This window comes from Bubalus kerabau, chromosome 14 (genome assembly GCF_029407905.1).
Source record: "Bubalus kerabau isolate K-KA32 ecotype Philippines breed swamp buffalo chromosome 14, PCC_UOA_SB_1v2, whole genome shotgun sequence".
Taxonomy (NCBI): domain Eukaryota; kingdom Metazoa; phylum Chordata; class Mammalia; order Artiodactyla; family Bovidae; genus Bubalus; species Bubalus kerabau.
The window spans coordinates 84187069-84212781 of record NC_073637.1 but is presented as its reverse complement, the minus strand read 5'-3'; the positions used below and the strand labels follow the sequence as shown (position 1 = coordinate 84212781).

The 25713-nt window shown below is 39.0% G+C and overlaps 1 protein-coding gene across 6 annotated transcripts in view; it reads right to left on the bottom strand.

Annotated features, from left to right (window-relative positions):
* Positions 1–25713, bottom strand: part of MTBP (MDM2 binding protein) — a 76879-nt gene that overhangs the window by 40929 nt on the left and 10237 nt on the right. For 5 of the 6 annotated variants that reach the window (XR_008702442.1, XM_055546790.1, XM_055546789.1 and 2 more), the window contains 8 exons: positions 25212–25356; positions 24042–24159; positions 23010–23144; positions 21315–21409; positions 20432–20504; positions 17156–17273; positions 2101–2274; positions 834–941 (listed from right to left, as the gene is read on the bottom strand). Coding sequence is in view for 5 of the 6 variants with exons in the window: in XM_055546790.1 (XP_055402765.1) it covers positions 834–941; positions 2101–2274; positions 17156–17273; positions 20432–20504; positions 21315–21409; positions 23010–23144; positions 24042–24159; positions 25212–25356 (966 nt within the window). In the remaining variant the exon portion in view is untranslated. The remainder of the gene's footprint in view (positions 1–833; positions 942–2100; positions 2275–17155; positions 17274–20431; positions 20505–21314; positions 21410–23009; positions 23145–24041; positions 24160–25211; positions 25357–25713) is intronic. The other variant, XM_055546787.1, reaches the window with a different exon arrangement.

Sequence of the window (25713 nt, the reverse complement as noted above, 5' to 3'; positions counted from 1 at the left end):
GAGGAAAAAAATTTTAAATAACAACCCTTAAAAAAGTGTCAATTTCTTGAATAAAGAAAAACCCATGATCCAACTTCACTCAATATGTGCAATGTGCTTAGTTATGGTTAAAGCCTAAGAAGCAATGCTCAAGTTAACATATTAATTTCTCTAGATTTATATTTTATTCTGTTTGCAATCTCTACCTTCCTTTCCTCTGGCTAAATGATATAAAGAGAAATTTTGTAAAGATGACTACATTAACCAGGAAGTATTCTTTCTGGTATACAATTAAAAATAATGAGAAACTAAATTTTCCTGGACAATTATAATAAATGGTAACCGCAATATACAAGTAAATAGGAATATTCTGAATCTGGTAGGAAAAAAATTACAGACCATTTCTACCCTACATTACCTCTATTAAGAATGTAGTTAGTGCCACTGAACTGCACAGTTTAACAGGATTAAAATATAGTATGTTTTATATTATGTGACTTTGACTACAATAAAAAAAATTTAATTAAAAAAAAAAAGGAGACCGACCACCTAAGACCTTGCACACACAGTAATTTTGTCAGCAACGCCACCCTCGAACTGTTGCCATAAAACTCCTCACCAGACTCCCCTGGGTTGGGACACAGTTTTCAAGGGCAGGAGTCCACTGTGGCTCCTTTGCCTGGCAAAGCAATGAAACTATTCTTTTCTGCTTCACATCCCGCAAAAAAAACGACAGTTCTACAAGTGAGTATCATATCTAAAAGAAAGTATGTAAGAAAAAAGTGTTAAAATAAATTAGGTCTGAACAAGTCAACATTCTTACAACAGAATGAAAGGCACACATGACGACTTACTCAGACATTCCTTCACAGCCAAAGCCTGAACACCGGCTAGCTGTTTCTCTCTCTGTATAAGCTGCTCCCTGGAGAAACTTGGGAGTGACAAGAGGTCAAGAGGAAAGCCTAAGAAACAGAAAAAATCAGTACTAAAGATGGCTTATAACAACAATTTAGTTCTCAAGAAATGTATTAAAACGTAATTAAAAGTCAATTATTTATCTTTCTTCATCTCGCATATTTCAAAGTAAACAGTAATAAATGAACAGCAGAAAATAAACATTCTAAATTATTTTGCATTTTAAACTTTGACCTGCTTCTTAAATTCAGAGAATTTAGGTAGAAGAGTAGAATTCCCTCCACTACATCTTCTTCTGCTTCAGCTACTGAAACCACTACACCAAGCACTGAGGGACTACAGGAGCTGGTCTTCAAAGACGGCCTCCCCGCGAATCCGTTTCTGCTTCTCACCTGCTGTGCAGACCTTCCACAGTGAACCTAGGTGACCCCAGGAAACCAACAGGCATGGTCAAAGTGCCAATGAAAGACGCAGGTCACAGAAAGTCTCACAGCTTCTCAGAACACTCGCTCTAAGAGAAGGTGGCAACCGTACAAGAATCAGACTTCCTGCAGACGACGCTGTTGCGAGGAAGCCCAGGCTGGCTGGAGGATGGGCGTGTGAAGAGGAAAGCAGCTCAACCTGATCCAGCCACCCCAGCCCAGGCACCAAACACGCAGGGGAAGGGCCGGCCTACACACCCAGCCCCGTTAAGTCTTCAGATGAACAGAAGCCCCAGCCGTGTGTGAGGGCAATCACTCGCGGGCCTTCAAAACAGAAACGTCCAGTCACAGCACTATGAGACATTGTAATAAACAGTCATTGTTAAGCTAAATTTGGGGCAGTCTGTCACACCGTGACGGATAACCCCAGCATGGAGCTTGGAGAGTAAAAAAAGATGAGCAATAAAGATGCTTGGGAGAAAGTAAATAACAATGAGAAGTAAATTCTAGAAAGATAAATTGTTTAAAGTGGAAAATACTAAAAATTTTCCTGTTTGGAACTGAAGGGGTGACCTGTTACATTTTAAGAAGTATGATACGTAAGGGATTAATTCTCTGCATTTTAAATTGTTCAAATGTGTTATAAAATATTTAAAGTAAAAGCAAATTTACTGAAAGTGAAATGCAGTTTGAAAACAGTAAGTCCACTAAAAACCATGTAAGTTAACTACTTACACAAACAAACGTAAAAATCTCTTGTTTTCCCTCTAAAGTTAACACTCACTCAATTTGGTTTCTTCTGTCGTTGCTTTCATCTTTCCGTGAATTAAACTGAGTGCAAACGAGCCATTGATCTGGTTGGCTGAGTGAATCAATGTGGCTTTACACTTTCCACTGCCATTACCTTGTAACAAGAGATAATAGCTAGAACTCTCTCCTTTCACTTCAACATCTGGAACTAAACAAAAACAATTATCTTGTTAAGCATGTGAAAATTCAGCAGACAACATAGCAGAATCATACATTTGACCCATAGGATATAATTACATTTCTATGTTATTTTAAAACAAGGTGTCACTCAATATATTTGGGACAGCAGTTGTTCATTTAACTGAAAGTCGCTCAGTCGTGTCTGACTCTTTGCAACCCCATGGACTATACAGTCCATGAAATTCTTCAGGTCAGAATACTGAAGTGGGTAGCCTTTCCCTTCTCCAGGGGATCTTCCCAACCCAGGATCAAACCCAGGTTTCCCACACTGTAGGCGGATTCTTTACAGCTGAGCCACAAGGGAAGCCCTATTTATCTTTTTTTAATTTAATTTATTCATTTAACTGAGGAAGCTGTTAAAGCAGAGACTCATATAACAAAAATGATACTCACAAAGCATATACGTCTTACTTTAAATTAAAACTATGTATACTCACTGATCGGAGAAGGCAACGGCACCCCACTCCAGTACTCTTGTCTGGAGAATCCCATGGACGGAGGAGCCTGGTGGGCTGCAGTCCATGGGGTCGCGAAGAGGCGGACACTTACTGAGCAGTCTTCACTTTCACTTCTCACTTTCATGCATTGGAGAAGGAAATGGCAACCCACTCCAGTGTTCTTGCCTGGAGAATCCCAGGGACGGGGGAGCCTGGTGGGCTGCCGTCTATGGGGTCGCACAGAGTCGAACACGACTGAGGCGACTTAGCAGCAGCAGGAGCAGCATACTCACTGATTAACTTTTGATGTGGCTCTTTAGAGTTCTAGTACATCTTTTCTATACCTTCACACCCATAATGTATCAACTACTATTTCCAGCTTTCATTTCTTTAAAAGTGGAGTTCGCTGAGCCCTGCACGCACACGCAGCTCCACTGGTGGGAAAGGAGTGCACATGTCTCAGAGAGAGCTTCTTGCTCCCGCACGGTGCATCCATAATGAACTTTACAGTGGGGTGGACAGCACTCATTAATCTGGCCGCCAGTAACGCGAAGGTCAGTTAAGACAGCTAAGAACAAACCAAGTAAGGGCTATAGTGAAGGTTAAGGAGAAACTGTGAAGCCTTTGAGATTAAAAATAGAAATAGAAGCCTTTTTGTAGAAGATGGTGAATTGGACATAAGCATTTATTTTCACTATCTCCTGAAATTCCATGAAATGAGAATAAATTTAAAAATAGCAGACAACTACAGGAACCAATATCTGAGAGAAGAGACAGGAGCAAATGAACTTTTCAAAGCATGAAAGAAGATGAACAATTGGAAACAGACTTCAGACTCCCAGTTGCTAACCTGAGAAAAACCATAAAGTTTGGAAGCAACAAAATTTATACTACAACTCCTGACACAGGACGCTGGGATGGCACTGGAAACAAAGTGACAGTGAAACAGTGAAACAGGCTGGAAGTCTGTCTTAAAGCTGTTTGGTGTCCAGATCCCTCCACATTCTGTGCAGGCAAACAACCGTCCTTTCCCCAACGCAGGGGACTAGCGGTTATTCTCTGGAGAAAGTAAAACAAAATGTCTCTGGCCTGGGAGATATAAGACAGAGGTTAGGGCTGAAACTGATTATTCATGTGTTAAGTGAATGCCGGTATACTCGATACTGAGGCCCTTCAGCCTTCTTCACTGACACAATTCCCAGAATTTTGGAAGCCAGAGAGTGGAGCCGAGCTCTCTTGGGAGGCACGGTCAGCACTGGTGCCGCGAGTTAGCCGCCCAGCTGTGCCTGGCGCTTCGCCACCTCATGGACGGCAGCCCGCCAGGCTCCCCCGTCCCTGGGCTTCTCCAGGCAAGAACACTGGCGTGGGGTGCCCTGCCCGCCTCCACGGGCTCTTCCAGACCCAGGGGTCAAACCTGCATCTCTCGTGTCTCCTGCGTTGGAAGGTGGGCTCTTTACCATTAGCACCACCATAAGTCTCTAAGTCACTTATTAATTGGGTTGTCTCCATACTATTGAGTTGTAAGAATTTTTTTTTAAACTATCTGTCCATTTTAAGATAATATGATTGAAACTATTTCCTCTTGCCGCTGCTGCTGCTGAGTTGCTTCAGTCGTGTCCAACTCTGTGCAACCCCATAGACGGCAGCCCACCAGGCTCCCCCGTCCCTGGGATTCTCGAGGCAAGAACACTGGAGTGGGTTGCTGCCGGGAGCCGGCAAGAGACATTCCACTCGTGACAAAGGTCATGAGGAAGGAGGCTCGGCATACGCAAAGGCGGGATCGAGCCTCGGGAGTCCCCCCGGATATTCTCGAGCATCTACCCCCAAAAAACCAGAGTCTGCCTACTTTATTGCTTTGTGCTCTCACCTCTGACTTTACCGGGGGCTGTCCCCCACCACCATCTCGCTCTCTCTGTCAAAGAGTTAACTTACAGCTCCAATTAATAAAGTTCCTGGGCAATTAGGAGTGTTTAAATCCAAACCCCTCAGATGGCTCTCTAACTCGCCTGACAAGTTTACCTGGACTCCTACAGCTATGCAAACGATTGTTTACAGTCTCACGGGAAGCTTAAGATATTCAAATAGCTTAGAACCTCTCAGAGAGTTAGAAACTGTCAGAATAAAACTAGTAAAAGATTTCATTGATGAGCCAATGTTTGTTGCCAAGTTTTCACATCCCCTGAATTGTATCCTTGAATGTGTATTAATTAATATAGTTGGTATGTAGAAAAAATAAGTAGTGGCCTTGGTGTTAGTAACTTTAGACCCTTAAGGTAATAAATTCTTTCCTTTGTAAACCCATTACACATCCGCCCTATAGGAATGTAATTTTATCTTCGGAAGATGGCGCCAAACCTTAAAATAATTACTCTTAGAGAAAATAAGTCTTTGTTGATAAGTCTTTGTCAAGAGTCATAAAATGTTAATAGGCCTTCTGGCCAGAAGATGATGTAAATCACCTAAACCATTTGTATACCATAAATTTGCAGGAAAGAAACCCTGGTTTTTGATAAGGATCAAAGACTGCTGACTTTGCATCCCCTATTATCCTCTATGTGTAACTTAGGGTATATAAGCCCCTGGTGAAAAAAAGCTATGGGCCTTGCTCATCAACGCTTGGTCTCCCCATGTCATTCTTCTCCTCAATTTTCAGCTGAGTCTCCATCTGGAGCGTGGATATCCTCTGCGACCATTTATTTGCCTGGGCTTCTAAGACCCACTCGAGAAGGTGTCTAAGGTAGGGCACCTTCCGCTATTTGAGAGGGCGCCTGCGGCCTCCGTGGTTAGAGCTAACCTGGTGTCACGGGTTATACTGATTTTCCACGTAAACCAAGCTACTCAGCTTCTTTTCTCCACTGAATTTTCCTACTGAGCTATCCTCATTCTATTACTCTTTATATTTCTAATTAACATTTGAATAGGTCGCCTACACCGTCTCTCCTTCGAATACCCTGGATCAGCCCTGGATCAGCCGGAGCTGGACCTCGGCAGGTTGCCATTTCCTTCTCCAATGCATGAAAGTGAAAAGTGAAAGTGAAGTCACTCAGTCATGTCTGACTCTTAGCGACCCCATGGACTGCAGCCTACCAGGCTCCTCCGTCCATGGGATTCTCCAGGCGAGAGTACTGGAGTGGGGTGCCATTGCCTTCTCCATTTCCTCTTAGTAGATTTTAAAATTTTTCCTTAGCAGAGTTTTTCAAAAAGGGGACAGGTGAATTTATTCAAAAAATTTAAATTTTGGTGAATTTATAGGTTTCTTTTAATAGATCCTTCTTTTGGTATATGTTTTCTTACAGAGGTTTTATACTTTTAGTGCTTGCAATTAGGCATACGTAACTTTACATATATAATTGCATATATGCGTGTAATTTTTGAGTCTCTATATATGAACATTCACTTATCCTGGTATGTGTTAAAAAGACCACCCTTTTCTCACTGGCACCCCTGTCCCTTCTGCTGCACTGGCACGTGTGAGCTCTGTCTTGATACAGCTTTACAGTGAGTTGCAAATCAGGCAGCATAAATTCTCATAAGTTGCTCTTCCTTTTCAAAATTGTTTTAGCCATTCTAGACCTTTGTAATTTCCTATAAATCTAGTATTATTTTGACAAATTCTATGAAAAGGCCTCCTGTAATTTCATTAGAGATTAGATTGAATCTATTCCCTGTAACTCAGACGGTAAAGAATCCGCCTGTAATGCAGGAGTCCTGGGTTTGGTCCCTGGGTCGGGAAGATCCCCTGGAGAAGGGAAGTGCTACCCACTCCAGTATTCTGGCCTGGAGAATTCCATGGACAGAGGAGTCTGGCGAGCTACAGTCCATGGGGTCGCACAGAGTCAGACACGACTGAGGGACTAACACTACTAGACCACTGCTACCATCCATGTGGAGAGAAAGACCACCGCGATAAGACTGCATTTCCTCAACTATGAACACGCTGCATCTCTCCATTCACTGTTCTCTTCTTTAAATGCCCTCAGTGATGTTTTGTAGTTTGCAATGTACAGGTCTTGGACTTTCTGTTAGATAGAGTCCCCTGTGTTTTATTCATTGATTTCTGGTCTAATTTCCTTCCTTCTCCTTAACTTGGATTTAGTATTCTAGCTTCCTGAGGTTAATGTCGACTTTAGATCTTCCTTCTGTTCTAAGATAAGCATTTAGAATCCTCTTAGAACTGCAATGAGGGCCTTTTCATATGTTTGTTTCTATTTTCATTCAGTTAAAATTATTTTTTTAATTTGACCTAGGGGCTATTTAGAAGTGTGCTTAAATTTTAGTTTCCAAATATTTAAAGTATTTCTCAGATTTCTTTCTGCTGTTGCTTTCTAATTTAATTCCATTGTAACTGGAGAAAACATTGTGTATTATTTTTATCCTTTTAAATTTACTGAGCCTTGTTTAATGGCCTAACAAATATATAGTCTACCCTGAAAGTCCCATCTGTGCTTGAAGAGAACAAGTATGCTGTTCCATGGTATGCTTAATAAAAGTTAATACAGTAAAGTTGGTTGACTGTTTTTACTACTGAATTTCTAGCATCTAGAATAATGCCCTGAACACGAGCACACAATAAATATAAGTTTTGCTGACTGAAAGAATACTTTGTCTTTGCCACTGAAATCTCTTTAAAAATCTTTATCCAAGTCCTTTACCTCTTCTCAAGGGCAAAAGTATTTATAAAATAAATTACGCTGAGTCACCTTAACCTTGTCAGTTTCAGCTCACTATTCTGAAACACTTTTACCCCACTGATTGGAGTATGAAGAAGGCACAAGCTTCCTCAATGCAAAGTACTTTATTAGTCCTAACTAATAATTTTTTTTTTTTGGCCGAGTATCTTCAAAATGTTTCCTTTCAAAAGAATTCCAATTTTTAAAAAATGTGGCAAAAATAGAACTCAGGATAGTGAAATGATCACAGATGACCAGCAGAAAGATTTAGGTGGAAATTCTGACTTCACCCTGTGACCTTAGGCAAGTTTCCTGATTTCTCTGTACCTTAGCTTTTTCATTCTTTATATAAAATTAGGCAATGATCAACATCCAATTTTTTGACAATTTCATAAAACATCTCTGTGAACATATGGTACCAGGTTGATACAACTGGCTTTTTAATGCAAGTTTAAACATAGAGCCCTTTCTTCAGAGATGTAGTAGGGTTTAGTTCCTTCCATTTGTTTCCATAGTTCTTTTACATTTTTCCCAGTACCATAATACTCGAATATTTCAGCAAAAATCACTTTAAAAATCATTCTTTTGCCATTCAATTTAAGCATATTTCAAATTGGGCACTGTCCTATTTGAGGTCAAATTGTATGAATTGCTGATATTTAACAATTTTTGACATACCACAGTTCAAACTAATACATATATGTATTATATACATCCCTTGATTTCTTACATTAAACCTGAAGAACTGATAAAACCTGGAGCACAAATTTTGGTTCACACTGCAGTTCATTCAAAGTCTTTCTTCACTTTTCCAGACAGCAGTTACTACTAATTGGAAATACAATCTATATTTCACTTAATATTTAACAATTATTTTTGAGTACCTATTAAGTGTCAGGACTTCCCTGGTAGCTCACAGGGTAAAAAAATCTGTCTGCAGTGCAAGAGACCTGGGTTTCAATCCCTGGGTCGGTAAGCTCCCCTGGAGAAGAGAACAGCTGGCCCCTCCAGTATCCTTGCCTGGAGAATCCCATGGACAGAGGAGCCCGGTGGCCACAGTGCATGGGGTCCATCAAGGGTCAGGCACTGTTCCAGGCACTGAGAATAAAGCAACAAATAAAAGTAAAGAGTTCACCTTGTCTCTTCTCCATACCAGTGAAAGAAATGAACACACATTAGGTATACTAGATGGTGGGAAGCACTAAGGAGGAAAATAGAGCTGGGACAATGAGAGGACGTCAGGAGTGCAGTCCAGCTGCAGCTTTAGACAGGAGAGCGAAAATTAGGTCCTGAGCAAGAAAATGACTGTGGAGTAACGGTTTCCCCAAACTGAGAGACCTAGCCACTCTGGGTAAGAACTGAACCTGTGACCCCATCACCGTGTGAGCTCCCCAAGGGCGAGGTCTTTGTTCAATTTACTGCCGGTCCAGCATGTAAAACACACCTAGCACATTTTAGCTGCTCAGAAAAGTCTGCTGAAAAACTTAAGTATTTCATACATGTGCAAATACAAAAAAATGCTTGCATTCATACACCTGAACAGGTATTTGTACTACAAATTGTAGCAATAATAACCTTTGCACATGTTTTATTTATGTAACAGCTACTCGGGATTATTTCTAGTTGGTTACTACTAAATACAATGTTTTGTATATAGTATTTGTATAACTAAGTATTTTGTATAAGTATGTGTATAATTAGCACTTTGTATTTGTATAGGTAAGACTTATAGCTCTTTCTCCATATCTATTTTCTAAGTTATAGTGTAAATTCTAGAAGAGGAGAAGCCATGTCTGCCTTGCTAACCATCAATCCCCAGATTGTAGTACCATCCCTAATTCATAGTACCTACAAAGCACAAACAGAAAGGTATGATTGAATGAATAATTAACAAGATCGTAAAAGTACAAAGTCAGGGAAGAATTTCAGCAAAGAGTACAAAGTGTAGCTTGGAGGAAAGGGAACATGGAAGGCACCATCAGAGAACAGCTGGGCAGGATTCAACAGGCTGTGGGGAAACAGAGTTTTGATTTAGAAGACTGATCTGACAGTTGACATCTTATCTGGCAGTGAGACAGGCTACTGGAAGGGGCACCACAAAAGGGCTATGATGCTTCCCCATGGAAGAGGCATCAAGCGTACACTAGCTAAACTTCAGCTACTCTTTACAATGGAAGTTTTGTCTGTGGGATAATTTCCCCTCCAGGAAGGGTTATGAGTAAAATAGAACTTAATAATCAACTGTTCAATTTGATTGTTTCTACTTCTAACATGAAAAAAAAAAAAATACTGTGAAGTGTCAGCTTAATCAGCCCTCAATGATACAGCCTAATCAGTAATCAACAATCTGGCTTCAAAGATGGTCATGTGATAGATTTCTAATTATTTTTCAGAAGTTACCAATATGAATCCCCAAATTTAAAGAGGGGAAAAGAAAAATCAAATCAAGCCAACTGATAAGGTATTTTCTTAGAGCTGCAATAAAAACTATGAAAAAAAAAAAAACAACTAAGAGTAAATTCTAAATCAAAAAATTATCTTAGAAAAAATTACAAGAGGAAAAATAAATAAAGGGCTGTCAAGAATACACTTAAGTTTAGTTAAGAGACGTTAGTGTTCAATCCATGTTAATAGCCTTCAGTTCAGTTCAGTCGTTCAGTCGAGTCCGACTCTTTGCGACCCCATGGACTGCAACACGCCAGGCCTCCCTGTCCATCACCAACTCCCGGACTTCACCCAAATTCATGTGCATCAAGTCACTGATGCCATCCAGGCATCTCATCCTCTGTCATCCCCTTCTCCTCCTGCCCCCAATCCCTCCCAGCATCAGGGTCTTTTCCAATGAGTCAACTCTTCTCATCAGGCGGCCAAAGTATTGGAGTTTCAGCCTCAGCATCAGTCCTTCCAATGAACACCCAGGACTGGTCTCCTTTAGGATGGACTGGTTGGATCTCCTTGCAGTCCAAGGGACTCGCAAGAGTCTTCTCCAGCACAACAGTTCAAAAGCATCAATTCTTTGGCGCTCAGCTTTCCTCACAGTCCAACTCTCACATCCATACATGACCACTGGAAAAACCATACCCTTGACTATGTTTTTTTTTTATGATTTAGGTATGACCTAAATTTTGACTTTTTATCATTTAGGTATGATCTAAATCAAATCCCTTATGATTATACAGTAGAAGTGAGAAATAGATTTAAGGGACAAGATCTGATAGATAGAGTGCCTGATGAACTATGGATGGAGGTTCATGACATTGTACAGGAGACAGGGATCAAGACCATCCCCATGGAAAAGAAATGTAAAAAAGCAAAATGGCTGTCTGAGGAGGCCTTCCAAATAGCTATGAAAAGAAGAGCAGGGAAAAGCAAACAAGAAAAGGAAAGATATTCCCATTTGAATGTAGAGTTCCAAAGGATAGCAAGGAGAGATAAGAAAGCCTTCCTCAGCGATCAATGCAAAGAAATAGAGGAAAACAATAGAATGGGAAAGATTAGAGATCTCTTCAAGAAAATTAGAGATACCAAGGGAAGATTTCATGCAAAGATGGGCTCGATAAAGGACAGAAATGCTATGGACCTAACAGAAGCAGAAGATATTAAGAAGAGGTGGCAAGAATACACAGAAGAACTGTACAAAAAAGATCTTCACGACCCAGATATTCACGATGGTGTGATCATTCACCTAGAGCCAGACATCTTGGAATGTGAGGTCAAGTGGGCCTTAGGAAGCATCACTACGAACAAAGCTAGTGGAGGTGATGGAATTCCAGTTGAGCTATTCCAAATCCTGAAAGATGATGCTGTGAAAGTGCTGCACTCAGTATGCCAGCAAATGTGGAACTCAGCAGTGGCCACAGGACTGGAAAAGGTCAGTTTTCATTCCAATCCCAAAGAAAGGCAATGCCAAAGAATGCTCAAACTACCACACAACTGCACTCATCTCACACGCTAGTAAAGTAATGCTCAAAATTCTCCAAGCCAGGCTTCAGCAATATGTGAACCGTGAACTTCCAGATGTTCAAGCTGGTTTTAGAAAAGGCAGAGGAACCAGAGATCAAATTGCCAACATCCACTGGATCATGGAGAAAGCAAGAGAATTCCAGAAAAACATCTATTTCTGCTTTATTGAGTATGCCAAAGCCTTTGACTGTGTGGATCACAATAAACTGTGGACAATTCTGAAAGAGATGGGAATACCAGACCACCTGACCTGCCTCTTGAGAAACCTGTATGCAGGTCAAGAAGAAACAGTTAGAACTGGACATGGAACAACAGCCTGGTTCCAAATAAGAAAAGGAGTACGTCAAGGCTGTATAGTGTCACCCTACTTATTTAATTCATCTGCAGAGTACATCATGAGAAACGCTGGGCTGGAGGAAGCACAAGCTGGAATCAAGATTGCCCGGAGAAATATCAGTTAACCTCAGACATGCAGATAACACCACCCTTATGGCAGAAAGTGAAGAAGAACTAAAGAGCCTCTTGATGAAAGTAAAAGAGGAGAGTGAAAAAGTTGGCTTAAAGCTCAACATTCAGAAAACGAAGATCATGGCATCTGGTCCCATCACTTCATGGCAAATAGATGGAGAAACAGTGTCAGACTTTATTTTGGGGGGCTCCAAAATCACTGCAGATGGTGATTGCAGCCATAAAATTAAAAGATGCTTACTCCTTGGAAGGAAAGTTATGACCAACCTAGAGAGCATATTAAAAAGCAGAGATATTACTTTGCCAACAAAGGTCCGTCTAGTCAAGGCTATGGTTAATAGCCTTAAATATAGATAATAGTGAGAAACCGATAAATACTATTCTATCCCATCATTTCATGTAGTAAGGTGAAACTGACTCTTCTGCCATCCAGTAAGTCTATTTCTGACTTTGTTTTAGCATCCGCCAAAATCACCAGGTATACACATATTCCCTGTGAGCTGAGAAGGGTTAAAGTTGAATTTATTCATGAGTAGTTCAGTGCAATAAGCTACATTAACAATGTCTGTTCCTCAAAGAAGCCCTGTGTAAGGCTCTGTGAGGTCGTACACCCTGGAAGTATCCTCCACTTCACTTTCACCCTGCCAGCTAAAGGGATTTAAAATGATTTTTCAAAGGGCCTGCCTCATTTGGCTATAAATTTCACCAAGAAGAGGACCATGCTTCTATTTCCTCAAGTGTAAGAACCTTGCTGGACTCCCCGTTATTTCTCACACCTTGCACCATATTCTATATCATGTCATAAACTGTATTTCAATATCGATGTTAATGCCTATAATTTTTTCCAGTTTTCCGACAACCGTTTCCTCCACTATGCCTTAAATTCAGGTATTTCTAAAGGTTCTCGTTCTCCTCACGCTGTGTTTCTTCCTAGCCACGCCTACAGTGCCCACGGTCACCCCCACTCGTCCGTGGAGGGCTGTGGCATCGGTGGCGTCCCAGGGCTCAGAGCCTGACGGCCGCCTCCCTCTTGAGTCTGGCCCATGGTGAGAGGAGCTTTAACTAACAGAACACAGCAGAAGTAACACTCGGCCAGTTCCGGGAAGAAGCCTTAAAAAGTCCCGGCAGCCTCAATGTTTGCGTATCTTGGAATCTTGAGTCGTCATGTAAAAATCCTAGCTATGTGCTATGGAGATCACAGGAAAAAAGCACGTGGCAAGGAGAAGGCCCTGACAGCACATGGAGAAGCGCCCCCTTCCTGCGCCCATCTGAGGCCAACCCGCAAACAAGCCACCAGCTCAGTGACGCCACAACTCAATCCGTGAGCGCTGGTGAGACGGGCAGGAGAGCTGCCCAGGTGAACCCTGCTCCAGCTATGAGCAAGTCAACTGTCTGCTCTTTGCAGCAAGTCGCTTAGGGTGCTGTTCTGTTTGAGTCTGGGAATTCTTCAGGCCAGAATACTGGAGTGGGTAGCCTTTCTCCAGGGGACAATTTTCAACCCAGGGATCAAACCCAGGTCTCCTGCAAGAGGCAAATTTGGAGTATCTCCAATGCAAGTTTGGCACTGGAGTACAAAATGAAGCAAGGCAAAGGCTAACACAGTTTGCCCAAGAGAACATACTGGTCATAGCAAACACACTCTTCCAATAACACAAGAGAAGACAAGACAAAGACAAGGGAGCTGACTATGGCTCAGATCATGAACTCCTTATTGCCAAATTCAGACTTAAATTGAAGAAAGTAGGGAAAGCCACTGGACCATTCACATATGACCTAAATCAAATCCCTTACGATTATACAGTGGAAGTGACAAATAGATTCAAGGGGTTAGATCTAACAGACAGAGAGCCTGAAGAGCTATGGACGGAGGTTTGTGACATTGTACACAAGACAGGGATCAAGACCATCCTCAGGAAAAAGAAATGGAAAAAGGCAAAATGGTAGTCTGAGGAAGCCTTACAAATAGCCGAGAAAGGAAGAGAAGTTAAAGACAAAGGACAAAAGGAAAGATATACTCATTTGAATGCAGAATTCCAAAAAATAGCAAGGAGAGATAAGAAAGCCTTCCTCAGTGATCAATGCAAAGAAATAGAGGAAAACAATAAAATGGGAAAGACTAGAGATCTCAAGAAAATTCAACATACCAAGGGAACATTTCATGAAAAGATTGGCTCAATAAAGGACAGAAATGGTATGGACCTAACAGAAGCAGAAGATATTAAGAAGAGGTGGCAACAATACACAGAAGAACTGTACAAAATAGATTTTCATGACTCAGAAAACTACGATGGTGTGATCACTCACCTAGAGCCAGACATCCCAGAGTCTGAGTAAAGTGGGCTATAGGAAGCATCACTACAAACAAAGCTAGTGGAGGTGATGGAATTCCAGTTGAGCTATTTCAAGTCCTAAAAGACGAAGTTGTGAAAGTGCTGCACTCGATATGCCAGCAAATTTGGAAAATTCAGCAGTGGCCACAGGACTGGGAAAGGTCAGTTTTCATTCCAATCCCCAAGAAAGGAAGCTCCAAAGAATGCTCAACTACGCACAATTGCACTCATCTCACACGCTAATAAAGTAACGCTAAAATTCTCCAAGCCAGGCTTCAACAGTACATGAACTTCCAGGTATTCAAGCTGGATTTAGAAAAAGCAGAGGACCCAGAGATCAAACTGCCAACATTCGCTGGATCATGGAAAAAGCAAGAGAGTTCCAGAAAAACATCTACTTCTGTTTTATTGACTACACCAAAACCTTTGACTATGTGGATCACAACAAACTGTGGAAAATTCTTGAACAGATAAGAATACCACACCACCTTACCTGCCTCTTGAGAAACCTGTATGCAGGTTAGGAAGCAACAGTTTAGAACTGGACATGGAACAACAACAGACTGGTTCCAAATCGGGAAAGAAGTACATCAAGGCTGTATATTGTCACCCTGCTTATTTAAATTATATGCAAAGTACATCATGAGAAACGCTGGGCTGGAGGAAGCACAAGCTGGAATCAAGACTGCCGGGAGAAATATCAATAACCTCAGATATGCAGATGACACCACCCTTTTGGTAGAAAGTGAAGAGGAACTAAAGAGCCTCTTGATGAAAGAGGAGAGTGAAAAAGTTGGCTTCAAGCTCAACATTCAGAAAACTAAGATCATGGCATCTGGTCCCATCCCTTCATGGCAAGTAGATGGGGAAACAGTGCAAACAGTGGCTGACTTTATTTTTCTGGGCTCCAAAATCAAGGCAGATGGTGACGGCAGCCATGAAATTAGAAGATGCTTACTCCTTGGAAGGAAAGTTATGACCAACCTAGACAGCATACTAAAAAGCAGAGACATTACTCTTCCAACAAAGGTCCGTCTATTCAAAGCTATGGTTTTTCCAGTAGTCATGTATGGATGTAAGAGTTGGATTATAAAGAAAGCTGAACACCAAAGAATTGATGCTTTTGAACTGTGGTGTTGGAGAAGACTCTTGAGAGTTCCTTGGACTGCAAGGATATCCAACCAGTCCATCCTAAAGGAGATCAGTCCTGAATATTCATTGGAAGGACTGACTGATGCTAAAGCTGAAACTCTAATACTTTGGCCACCTGATGGGAAGAACTGACTCACTGAGAAAGACCCTGATGCTGGGAAAGACCGAGGGCAGGAGGAGAGGAGGACGACAGAGGATGAGATGGTTGGATGGCATCACCGACTCAAGGGACATGAGTTTGAGCAAGCTCCAGGTGTTGGTGATGGACAGGGAAGCCTGGCACACTACAGTCCATGGGGTCACAAAGAGTCAGACATGACTGAGCGACTGAACTCAAGTGAAGTAGGGTGACTTTTAAAATAGGTAAACAAAACAGCCGGTAAGCTAAACTCTAAATCTCTTGCTCTGATGACTCACTGAGATATACATCTAAAACTTTAAACTCTAGCTTTAACTCTCTACATAAATACTATGTGCATTTCAAATTCAACATTTGCTAACATGTATTTCAATATCTCACCTATAAAGTACTGGGGAAGCCACTGATTGTAAAACTGTATTCCTTGGCATTCTAGGGCTCTAGAGTATCTCTGCAGCTTTCCTGGTCAATAATCTGCCTGCAATACAGGAGAGGTAGAAGACGCAGGCTCAATCCCTGGGTTGGGAAGATCCCCTGGAGAAGGAAAAGGCAAGCCATCCAGTATTCTTGCCTGAAGAATTCCAAGGACAGAGGAGCCTGGCGGGCTACCGTCCATGGGGGCACAAAGAGTTGGACACAGCTCAGCACAAGCACTTGACTTGAGAGCATGTCCAGAGATTACAGCAGGGCAGACACGCGTCTGCAGTCCTACCACAGCATGGAGCACAACAGCTAATCATAAGTGCAGAATTAAATTAAACAAAAGAAAGAAGTGAAAGTCGCTCAGTTGTGTCCAAGTCTTGGCAACCCCATGGACTGTATAGTCCATGGAAATCTCCAGCCCAGAATACTGGAGTGGGCAGCCTTTCCCTCTTCCAGGGGATCCTCCCTACCCAGGGACTGAACCCAGGGCTCCCACATTGCAGGTGGATTCTTTACCAGCTGAGTCACAAGGCCCAGTCCACAGCATTGTCCAATTGGAATAGACGCTGGCGAAGAGTACAGAGGAACACACTTTGGTGATGTGACTTTGGACAAGTGACTTTAACATCTGTCCCACCATTACTTCATGAAATATTAGTTTGGATTTAAATAATCTGAATTTATAATAGAAACTAATGACATCTTGAATGTAATAGATTATTAGAGGCCTGGGTTCAAATCCTTGGAGATGTTAACAGAGCTATTAACTGGAAGAGACAGGATTTGAAACAAGATTCTGCCAATTAATAGCTCTGTAATTTCTCCAAGCCCCAATTTTCCGTATCTGTTAAATGGGTATAAATGCAATTTCACAAGGTTAGTATAAAATTTAAATGAATCAAGATTTCTAAAGTACTTAGAATAGTGCACAGCATATAAAAAGTTGTTAAATAGATTCTATTAATTTCGTCATAAAATTGTAACCACAAGTTTATTTCCTGAAATGGCTCTAAGAAACCCATGTTCAATATAATTAGCTATCTAATTAACCAAGATTTCTGTCTTTTGAACACTGATATTTTATGAATGAATTAAGGTTGTTGTATATATGTTGCAGTAGGTTGTTAGATAAAAAAAAAATCTTAATATGATACAGGTCTTTCTTAATTAGTAGTAATAACGTATTTTCTCATGAAGAAGTGTTATCTGTATTTCAGATTTGATATGTACATTATTTATGTTACACCATGAAAACTGGACTGCTTACCACCGATTGTCCTAGGCTTTCTAGCCATATATTCCTTCCATCTTCTTGAACTGAGCTGGCTGGGAGGAGGAGTAAGTATGCTACCAATGGTGCACGGCAACACAAACAGAGCACCAGCCTGGATAAAACAGAACACACTTTTAGTGACTGCACACAGAAAGCAACTGTAAAAGGGTGTCACCTGACAATTCTCTACTCACATTTCATCGACATAACACACCTTTAATAACACTCTCTCCCAAAAATTTCACTATAAAAACTAATAAAAACAAAAACCCAAAACACGGCCTCACCTCTACCAAAAAAGTAAAAGCCAAAAAACATAGAAAGGTATTCAGCTATAGGTATTCCTTTTCCTTCCACTGAGTCATATATCTGAAAACCATATTTACAATATTTGATTCAAGTTTAGGTTGTGGGTATAATTTCTTTGTCTATCTGCAAATCAATGCTGCTAAGTCACTTCCGTTGTGTCCAACTCTGTGCGACCCCATAGACGGCAGCCCACCAGGCTCCCCCGTCCCTGGGATTCTCCAGGCAAGAACACCGGAGTGGGTTGCCATTTCCTTCTCCAGTGCATGAAAGTGAAAAGTGAAAGTGAAGTCGCTCAGTCGTGTCTGACTTTTAGCAACCCCATGGATGGCAGCCCACCAGGCTCCATGGGATTTTCCAGGCAAGAGTACTGGAGTGGGGTGCCATTGCCTTCTCCGGCAAATCAATGAGAGGCCACAAATTCTATCTGTCCTCAAAAGATTCTGGTCACACTAAGCCATAATTTTATAAATTTGAGTCTAAATGGATTATTGTTCTGGCTTCAAAATTAGAATCAAAAGGCAATTTCATAACTTCTGTTCCTAGATATCAGAGACTTAATGCTAACAGATATAAAATTCAGAGAAACCATGAATCTATGCCAGAAAACATACAGCAGTGTCCAACTGATTTATGAGCAAGCTCAACTTAGTCATCCTTATATTCCCATGGCTGGGTTCACAGATGTTCATTAAATATTTGTTCCCCCAAACCCAACATAACATATTTAGGTAAATTCTCAATTTGATTAAGCACTGAACAATACAAATTGCAACCCTGAAAGCTGTACTCTGCCTGTTGTTTTAGAAATGTAAGCTACAAAATCAGCACATCTCGATATATACTTTTTTTTTAAATTTGGGTGAAATTTAGGCACGAGGCATCTCAAATCTAAAGCAAAGTCACTTTTAATTGTCTTTGGTAGACAGATGGGTTACACGAGATATGTGATACAAAGTTAATTAACACTTTTTGCTGCTATTTATTATTTTTCCTTACGTATTCTTAACAATTATAAAAATAAGTCTACCGGAGCAAAGTAAGGTAGGTAAAATTAAATATGCTTACTTTCCTTTATTATTATAGCCATAATCTTTTTAAGTCAAGTATATTCTACATACTCAAGATTAGACATTAAAATAAAAATATTTAGGAAAATAATCATTAATTCTAAAAGATATATGTTTAATTTTCTAAACATTAAGTCCTAGTTCTTCCTCCTTGCATAAAGAAGACTTCTTAGCCCAAAATGCATGACAAGACCATCTGGCCCAAAGGGCAGACAAAGCTGTAATGTTAGTATGCCAGATCAGAGTCCAGTTATAGTTTAACAATTATATGACCGTTAAAATTATAGTTACAGCTTAACAACGTAGAGATGCTAAACACAGTTCAAAGCATAACTTATACCCTGGTATACATATCCTGATCCACCATCCAGATAAATAACCACATTTCTGAGACAGCCTATTTTTGATTAAACATTTACTACAAAAATGAAAATAAACATTTCTAAATCACATACGCTATAATTTCCTACAAAATAAATATATGTCGATAGTTTACACTATACTGAGAACAAACTTGGATCCTGATAAGCCGTGCTCACTCCTACACTAATCCTTAGATAGACTCTGAGAGACCTGAGAATGATGCTTTTAGTTTCACCTTCTATTTCAAAATTTAAGACAACGTTTCAAACCCCTTTCAAGAGGCAAACACCAAACAAGCAGGCACTAATATGACAATCATCATTTTAGCCTTATAAATTCTCCTCTTTAACAAAAATGTTCCTGCCCGTATGATTAATAGATATTATGATTCCCTAACAATTTTATCTTGCCTTTTTCTAATCTAATAAGTATTCCTCTAAAAGGTTTTTATTTTTATTCTGGGGATAATCAAACATCCTTTTTAAGCTCAGAAGTCGACTTAGGATCACATAAATCACTAGAATTTCAGCACTATGATAGCTTCCCAAGGAGGGACCTTGTCCACTTTATTCTCTCCAGTACCTGCAACAAGCAAATGGCAGGCAGTCCAAAAAAAAAGAATAAATAAATGAAAACCATGGTATAAAGCACTAGGATTATTTCGAGCAATGAGCATCCAATTTAAAATTTTCTTTCAAAAAATGTAAAAAACTAATTTTAACCCAATGTAAAAGGACAATGAACTGTTTCACATTTACAGATCTATCAGCCAAATTACATAATCTATGTTTCCAAAAATTATCCCTTTTGCTGCATTAAAGTAGGAACATATATTTAAAGATCCAATATTTGTCCTTGACTGATAAAGTACAGTCCAATATTCTATAGCCATTGCCCAAGAAACAATAAAAATGACAATCTAATACAACAAATTTAAAATAAAACAACTGAAAATATGACATGAATAGATACCAAGAGTTTAGCTGTCTTCTAGGATTGGTCTTGCCTATCTTCAATAGATGGATTAATAATTACTTTATACCTGTGCCAAATTACAGGTATATGCTTGATTTTGACTTGAAACATTATCTATAAAACTAAGGACTAAAGATTTCATTGTAACTTCAAAAAGAGGGTATCTAGAGCTTTATACGTTTCGGGAAAATGTTTCACTTAAGTGTGTCTATCATCTGGGCCATATAAGTATCTTGCCACAGAACTGAAATCACATGTGAAAGGAGTAGGTTAACAAAAATCTAACATAGACTAAAACTTTAAAGCAATTACCAATCATGAAGCTGATTTTTGAAAATCTCTTCTAAAAAAAACAAAAATCACTTCCTGTCTGCAGTGGACTTGAGTTATAAAAAGTCCAAAATATTTTAATATGAATTAGGACCAAAACAATGTGTTATGTGAAAGAAACCAAATCATCACACAAAGACAGATGAAAAAAACATATATTCCTTTTTCTCACACATCTGTAAATACTGAGTTTAACACAAAACAAACAAAACCCCACTTTCTATACCTCGCCACACAGGGAAGAAATCTGCTCCAACAGCAACCTGGAGGTCTGCTTGGTACTGTTTTTTGTCAATCCCCTGTACTAAGGAGTTAAAGAAATGACGGAATGGTTAGCTATCAAATAATTTAACTCCTTAAAATAAGTTTGATCCTCCAACTCACAAGATGTTTAAATTCATTTATTAAAAATTTTAAGCTGCAGGAACTCAGAATTACTCCTCTCCTTAAGGACAATTATTTTTCTGATTCTGAAGATACGCCAAGAAGTAGGGATACTGCAAACTATTAGAACCAGAAATTTTAAAAACTGGAGCTTCTGAATAAAAATTCAAGAACACTGTATGTACTACTGTTTCATTTCCAATCAATAACAAATTCTTTTTATACAAAATATTGTTATTAGGTATATTCTTAAAACATCTTAAGATATATTTTCTTTAAAAAGATTCTAAAAATGCTGAATATTTGTAGACAAATGTGATGGCATTTATATTTACTTAGGTATTTAAAACAATACAGTAGAATAGCACTTTTATCTATCCTGTCAATGTCAAGAGAAACATCTGAACCTTCTAATAGTATATAAATTATTTTGTTTTTCTTCATAGATTCCTAACATTTTTCCCTCTTCCCTACCCCACAAATGAGTGATAATTTCAGGAAGTCTTCTGCCTATCCTAAAGGCATAAATATACTACCTGAAGGAAGATTCTTTTTTGCAAGTTGTAGAACTTCTCTTAAAACAATGGCAATGAAAGGTATACTGATATTATAAAAAAAAGAAACACAAAAGTACGGCCAAATATTTAAATGTGGTAGTACCAGGAAAAAACTCTACTTGACACAGAAAATGTGATCTATGATGAACATGTAAATGAAAAGGATACAACTCAAATTCAATGTCCGACATATAGCAGGAGGGTAGATCTGATAATTTTATCATCTGCACAAATTCTAAAGCAGGGCCGTAATAATGAAAAACCTAAAAAAAGAAAATAAAATTATGTAAGTTTTTAAATACCAGGAATAAAATGAAAGTGAACAAATTAGTGATCAGGTTTTAAACCTTTAAAATTGGTCTTAAAAAGACAGTATTTATACATTATGCAAGCCAAACACTTCATTCTCTATAACAGACAAGAATTTCTTCCATTTCAATTCTAGCTTTCAGAGTGGAGAGATAAACATGGAGATTTCCTAGAAAGGAAAATTTCTAGAAAGAGTTTACAGGAAGAAGTCTAAAAAGAGGTAAGCAACAGAGGACAAGAGTTCTCAACTTATCCTGTTTATCTCTAGCTAGACAGACAGATAAGCCAGGAGGCTAGGTTACTGAAGTGGGTCCGAAAAACTGAGAAAGAAAAAGAAAAGACACACCAGAAAAGGCAGAGGAACCAGAGAACAAATTGCCAACATCCGCTGGTATGCTGAGATTAAAAACAAAAAAAAAATCTTTGGAGAAAATACCAAAGTAATTAAAGAAAGAACTAGTGAAACCAAGATGCTAATTAACAAAGCAAGCTCCACTCAAAGAAGTAAGATTAAGGATTTCTTTGGGTAGAGTCTAAAACTAAACCAAGAGTGAGCTAGTGAAAAGGGTATCTAGTGAAAAGGGTATCTCCAAGGTTGGGGTTAGCGTACTTAATAGAAAGTGCAATGAAAAGCAAAAACATCTTCAAACAATACAAAATTTTAAACTTGCAGAAATCTGAGTAATTTTACCATATGTGATTATGTATATGTATGTGTGTGTATACACAAAAATAAACACACATAGTGTGTATTTATATAAAGATCTGTATACTCAAGGGTATAGTTTTTTCAGTAGTCATATGAGAGGTGGGTCATAAAGAAAGCTGAGTGCCGAAGTATTGATGCTTTTGAACTGTGGTGTTGGAGGAGACTCTTGAGAGTCCCTTGGACAGCAAAAAGATCAAACCAGTCAATCCTAAAGGAAATCAATCCGAAATATTCATCAGAAGGACTAATGCTGAAGCTTCAATACTTTGGCCACCTGATGCAAAGAGCTGACTCATTAGAAAAGGCCCCGATGCTGGGAAAGACTGAAGGCAGAAGGGGCGACAGAGGGTGAGATGGTTGGAGGCAACACCAACTCAACTGACATGAGTTCGAGCAAGTTCTGGGATTGGTGACAGACCGGGAAGCCTGGTGTGCTGCAGTCCATGAGGTCACAGAGCCAGACATGACTGAGTGCCTGAACTGATGCATGCGTTTGTGTGTGTGAACACAGAGACAGAGAGATCAAAGCCTGTTCTCTTTCCACTGTGTCATGCTCCCTTCAAACTGAATCCTAGAGAGCTCACATGGTAAAGTTCAAACCTGAAGTGGTTTCAGGCCTATACTGACCTAACATTAGGATCATTTCATTTTGAAAAGAATCTAAAACAGTGATAGTTTTGCCAATATTCAATGCTGATAACACAGTATAATTTAAGAACAATTATAATAAAAGTTGTGTGAGTGAGCACACTTAAGCACATATATTAGCTAAGTTAACTGAAGATTCAAATGTATCTTATAACAATATTTATGAATGAAGGATTGCAAAAACAAACACAGATTACCTTTGGCAAAATATCTTTATCCTTTGATGGTATTATCTTTTTGTCAAGAAAGCAAGTTTTTAAATTAGATGTACTAAAATTCTTAGGTGTGACTCCCTTTAAACAAAATTCAGGAAAACTAATTTCACTTCCAAACTGAAAAGAAACGAAGAGAGCACAGTTACAGGCATCATGAATTAAGTTACGAAGATTAAAGCATCTTATTGCAACATAAAAGTTGAGAGAAAAACCATATATAAATTCATTTTTGATTCCTCAGCTCAAAATGCAACTCTTCCATTTATGTATACATCATTCGTATTTCAACTTACACATGAATTTTTCATGAAACGCTCTCCTTGGCCTTTCACTAGCCCACAAGAGTATATTAAGCCCATTCTCTGGAACCACAGGGGCTTCCTTGATGATTCAAATGGTTAAGAATCTGCCTGCAGTGCAGGAGACTGGGGTTCGATCCCTGGGTTATTAGGAAGATCCCCTGGAGAAAGGAATGGCAACCCACTCCAGTATTCTCGCCTAGAGAATCCCATGGACAGAGGTGCCTGGCGGGCTACAGTCCATGGAGTCCCAAAGAACTGGACACAACTGAGCAACTAAGCATAATAGACTGAAATACATCAAATACCAGAAATACTTATTTCAACGTGGATACAACTTACATGCAATTAAATAAAGCAGTGTGGACAAACATGAACTCAACTAATGTTAAAAGCTATGTTTGAAAATAATGTTACATTCTAGAATTGCAGTGCCCATAACAATCATAGAGACTTAAATTTAAATAAAGTGAAAAATTCAGTTCTGTGTTTGAAGTAGTCACATAAAAAGTTCTAGTAGCAACATGAAGCCAGTGGGCTACTGTTCTGTATAAATTCAGAACGTTTCTATTAATGGAGAAGTTCTGTTGAGATAAGTGTTTTTCCAGGACATCTTCAAATGGTACGTTTTCACTAGGATTCATTAATATTATCTGTGTTGTAAATAAAGTTGAAAGGCCTGCTTTGTAAACTGGGATAACAGAAATCCACTTACCTTCCTCTCCCATATCTGAATCTTTCCCCTCCATAGCTCCTTTGAATCAATAGCATTTCTGAGATCTTCAAAAGATACAGTATTAGCAGAAAGGTATTCTGCAATTTTCTGATAATTTCTATAAATAAAAAGTTCATGATAATTCAATACAGGCTTTTAAATTTGACTTAGATTTAATCGTTATAGTTAACTACAAGCTAAATAAGTAAAATGTAAAGATTATATTTCTGCTTTTATCTACTAATATAGAACGTTCATTAAATCAGTCTCTGGAGAAGTTTCCAGCATATGTTCATTTAATCTCAACATCACCATGAATTACGAATAATTATCCTTAATGCTATAGATGAATAGATTTTCCTATTGTTATTTACTGGCTTTAACATATCAGATACACACATATGTACACACATATACAGACAGAAAGAATTAAATTCTTATCTTCAAAAGAACTGCCTTCCTAAACTGTTGCCACAACAGTTCTGTATGAAATTCCTTAATAGCACTGACAGATTGTCCTGACTATATGCATTCCAGTTCCTCCCTGTATTTCAATGAAAAAGACCACATCTCACTTTTCTAATTCCCCAGTACACACTGCTGTGCTTGGCATGATGACAGTGGCCAATAGACAGCTGCTGAATGAAGAGAATCATGAAGTGAACAAACCCAACACCTATTTAAGGATCAAAACTATAATACACAGTTGATCCTTACTCAAGTGTCTAAGACACAACAGTATATATTTATTTCTACATTGCACATAAAACAAAAAAAACCCATGACATTATAAATCCAGTGTATCCATACACCCATGGCATTTATCATGGTGCTCACTGGACAATACAAACCTATTTAAAAATACACAATGTGTTTGGAGAATAATGCTCAATAACGGTTCAAAAACAGTATCCATAATATCTACTAAAAACTTAAAACTTCTGAGAAATATAAAGTATGAAATAAGGAAAATCTAAGTCCTTCTCAATGAAAAAAACTCTAATTGCAGTAGGACATATTGGGTTGGTCAAAAAGTTTTAGTTTTCCCATAAGATGTTGCTTTCTTGGCCACCCCCATAAAACTCACATTTTTAAAAATCTTCAAATGCTGGGTCTATTAAAAGCAGGGTACCAAGTTAACTGTAAAAACAAATAGCACAGATAGCTTACATTTCACAATGATCTCCTGCTATAGTAATTTTTGCTGAATACCATTCCTTCAAATGTTTTAATGCTCCTACAGTAGGCAAACAGTCTCTCAGTTTTGGAGGATCTTTGTCAGAAGGCAACAGTATTATATCTATCATTGCTCTACCTAGGAAGAAAAAAAGGCATTTTTATAATTTTTTTTACATTTTTATTTTGGAGCACAGTTGATTAAGTCTAACTTTTTAAAGACGTGAGACCTGAAATGCCTCAAAACAGTATCCTGGACAATTGAATTTTATGTTTATTTAGAAGATGAAGAAGGATTTTAACTTTAATTTCTGAAATTCTTCAAAACAACACACATCTTTAGGAGTTTGAAATTTTTAAATGTTCATCACTTGATTTAAAGCCATGTTACCTTGAAATAGCTAGCATATGCCAGAAAAACAATGAACTATATCATAATCACTTGCCAATTATGTGCCAGTGGTTAATAATATATTGCTTGTGAGATCATCAACGC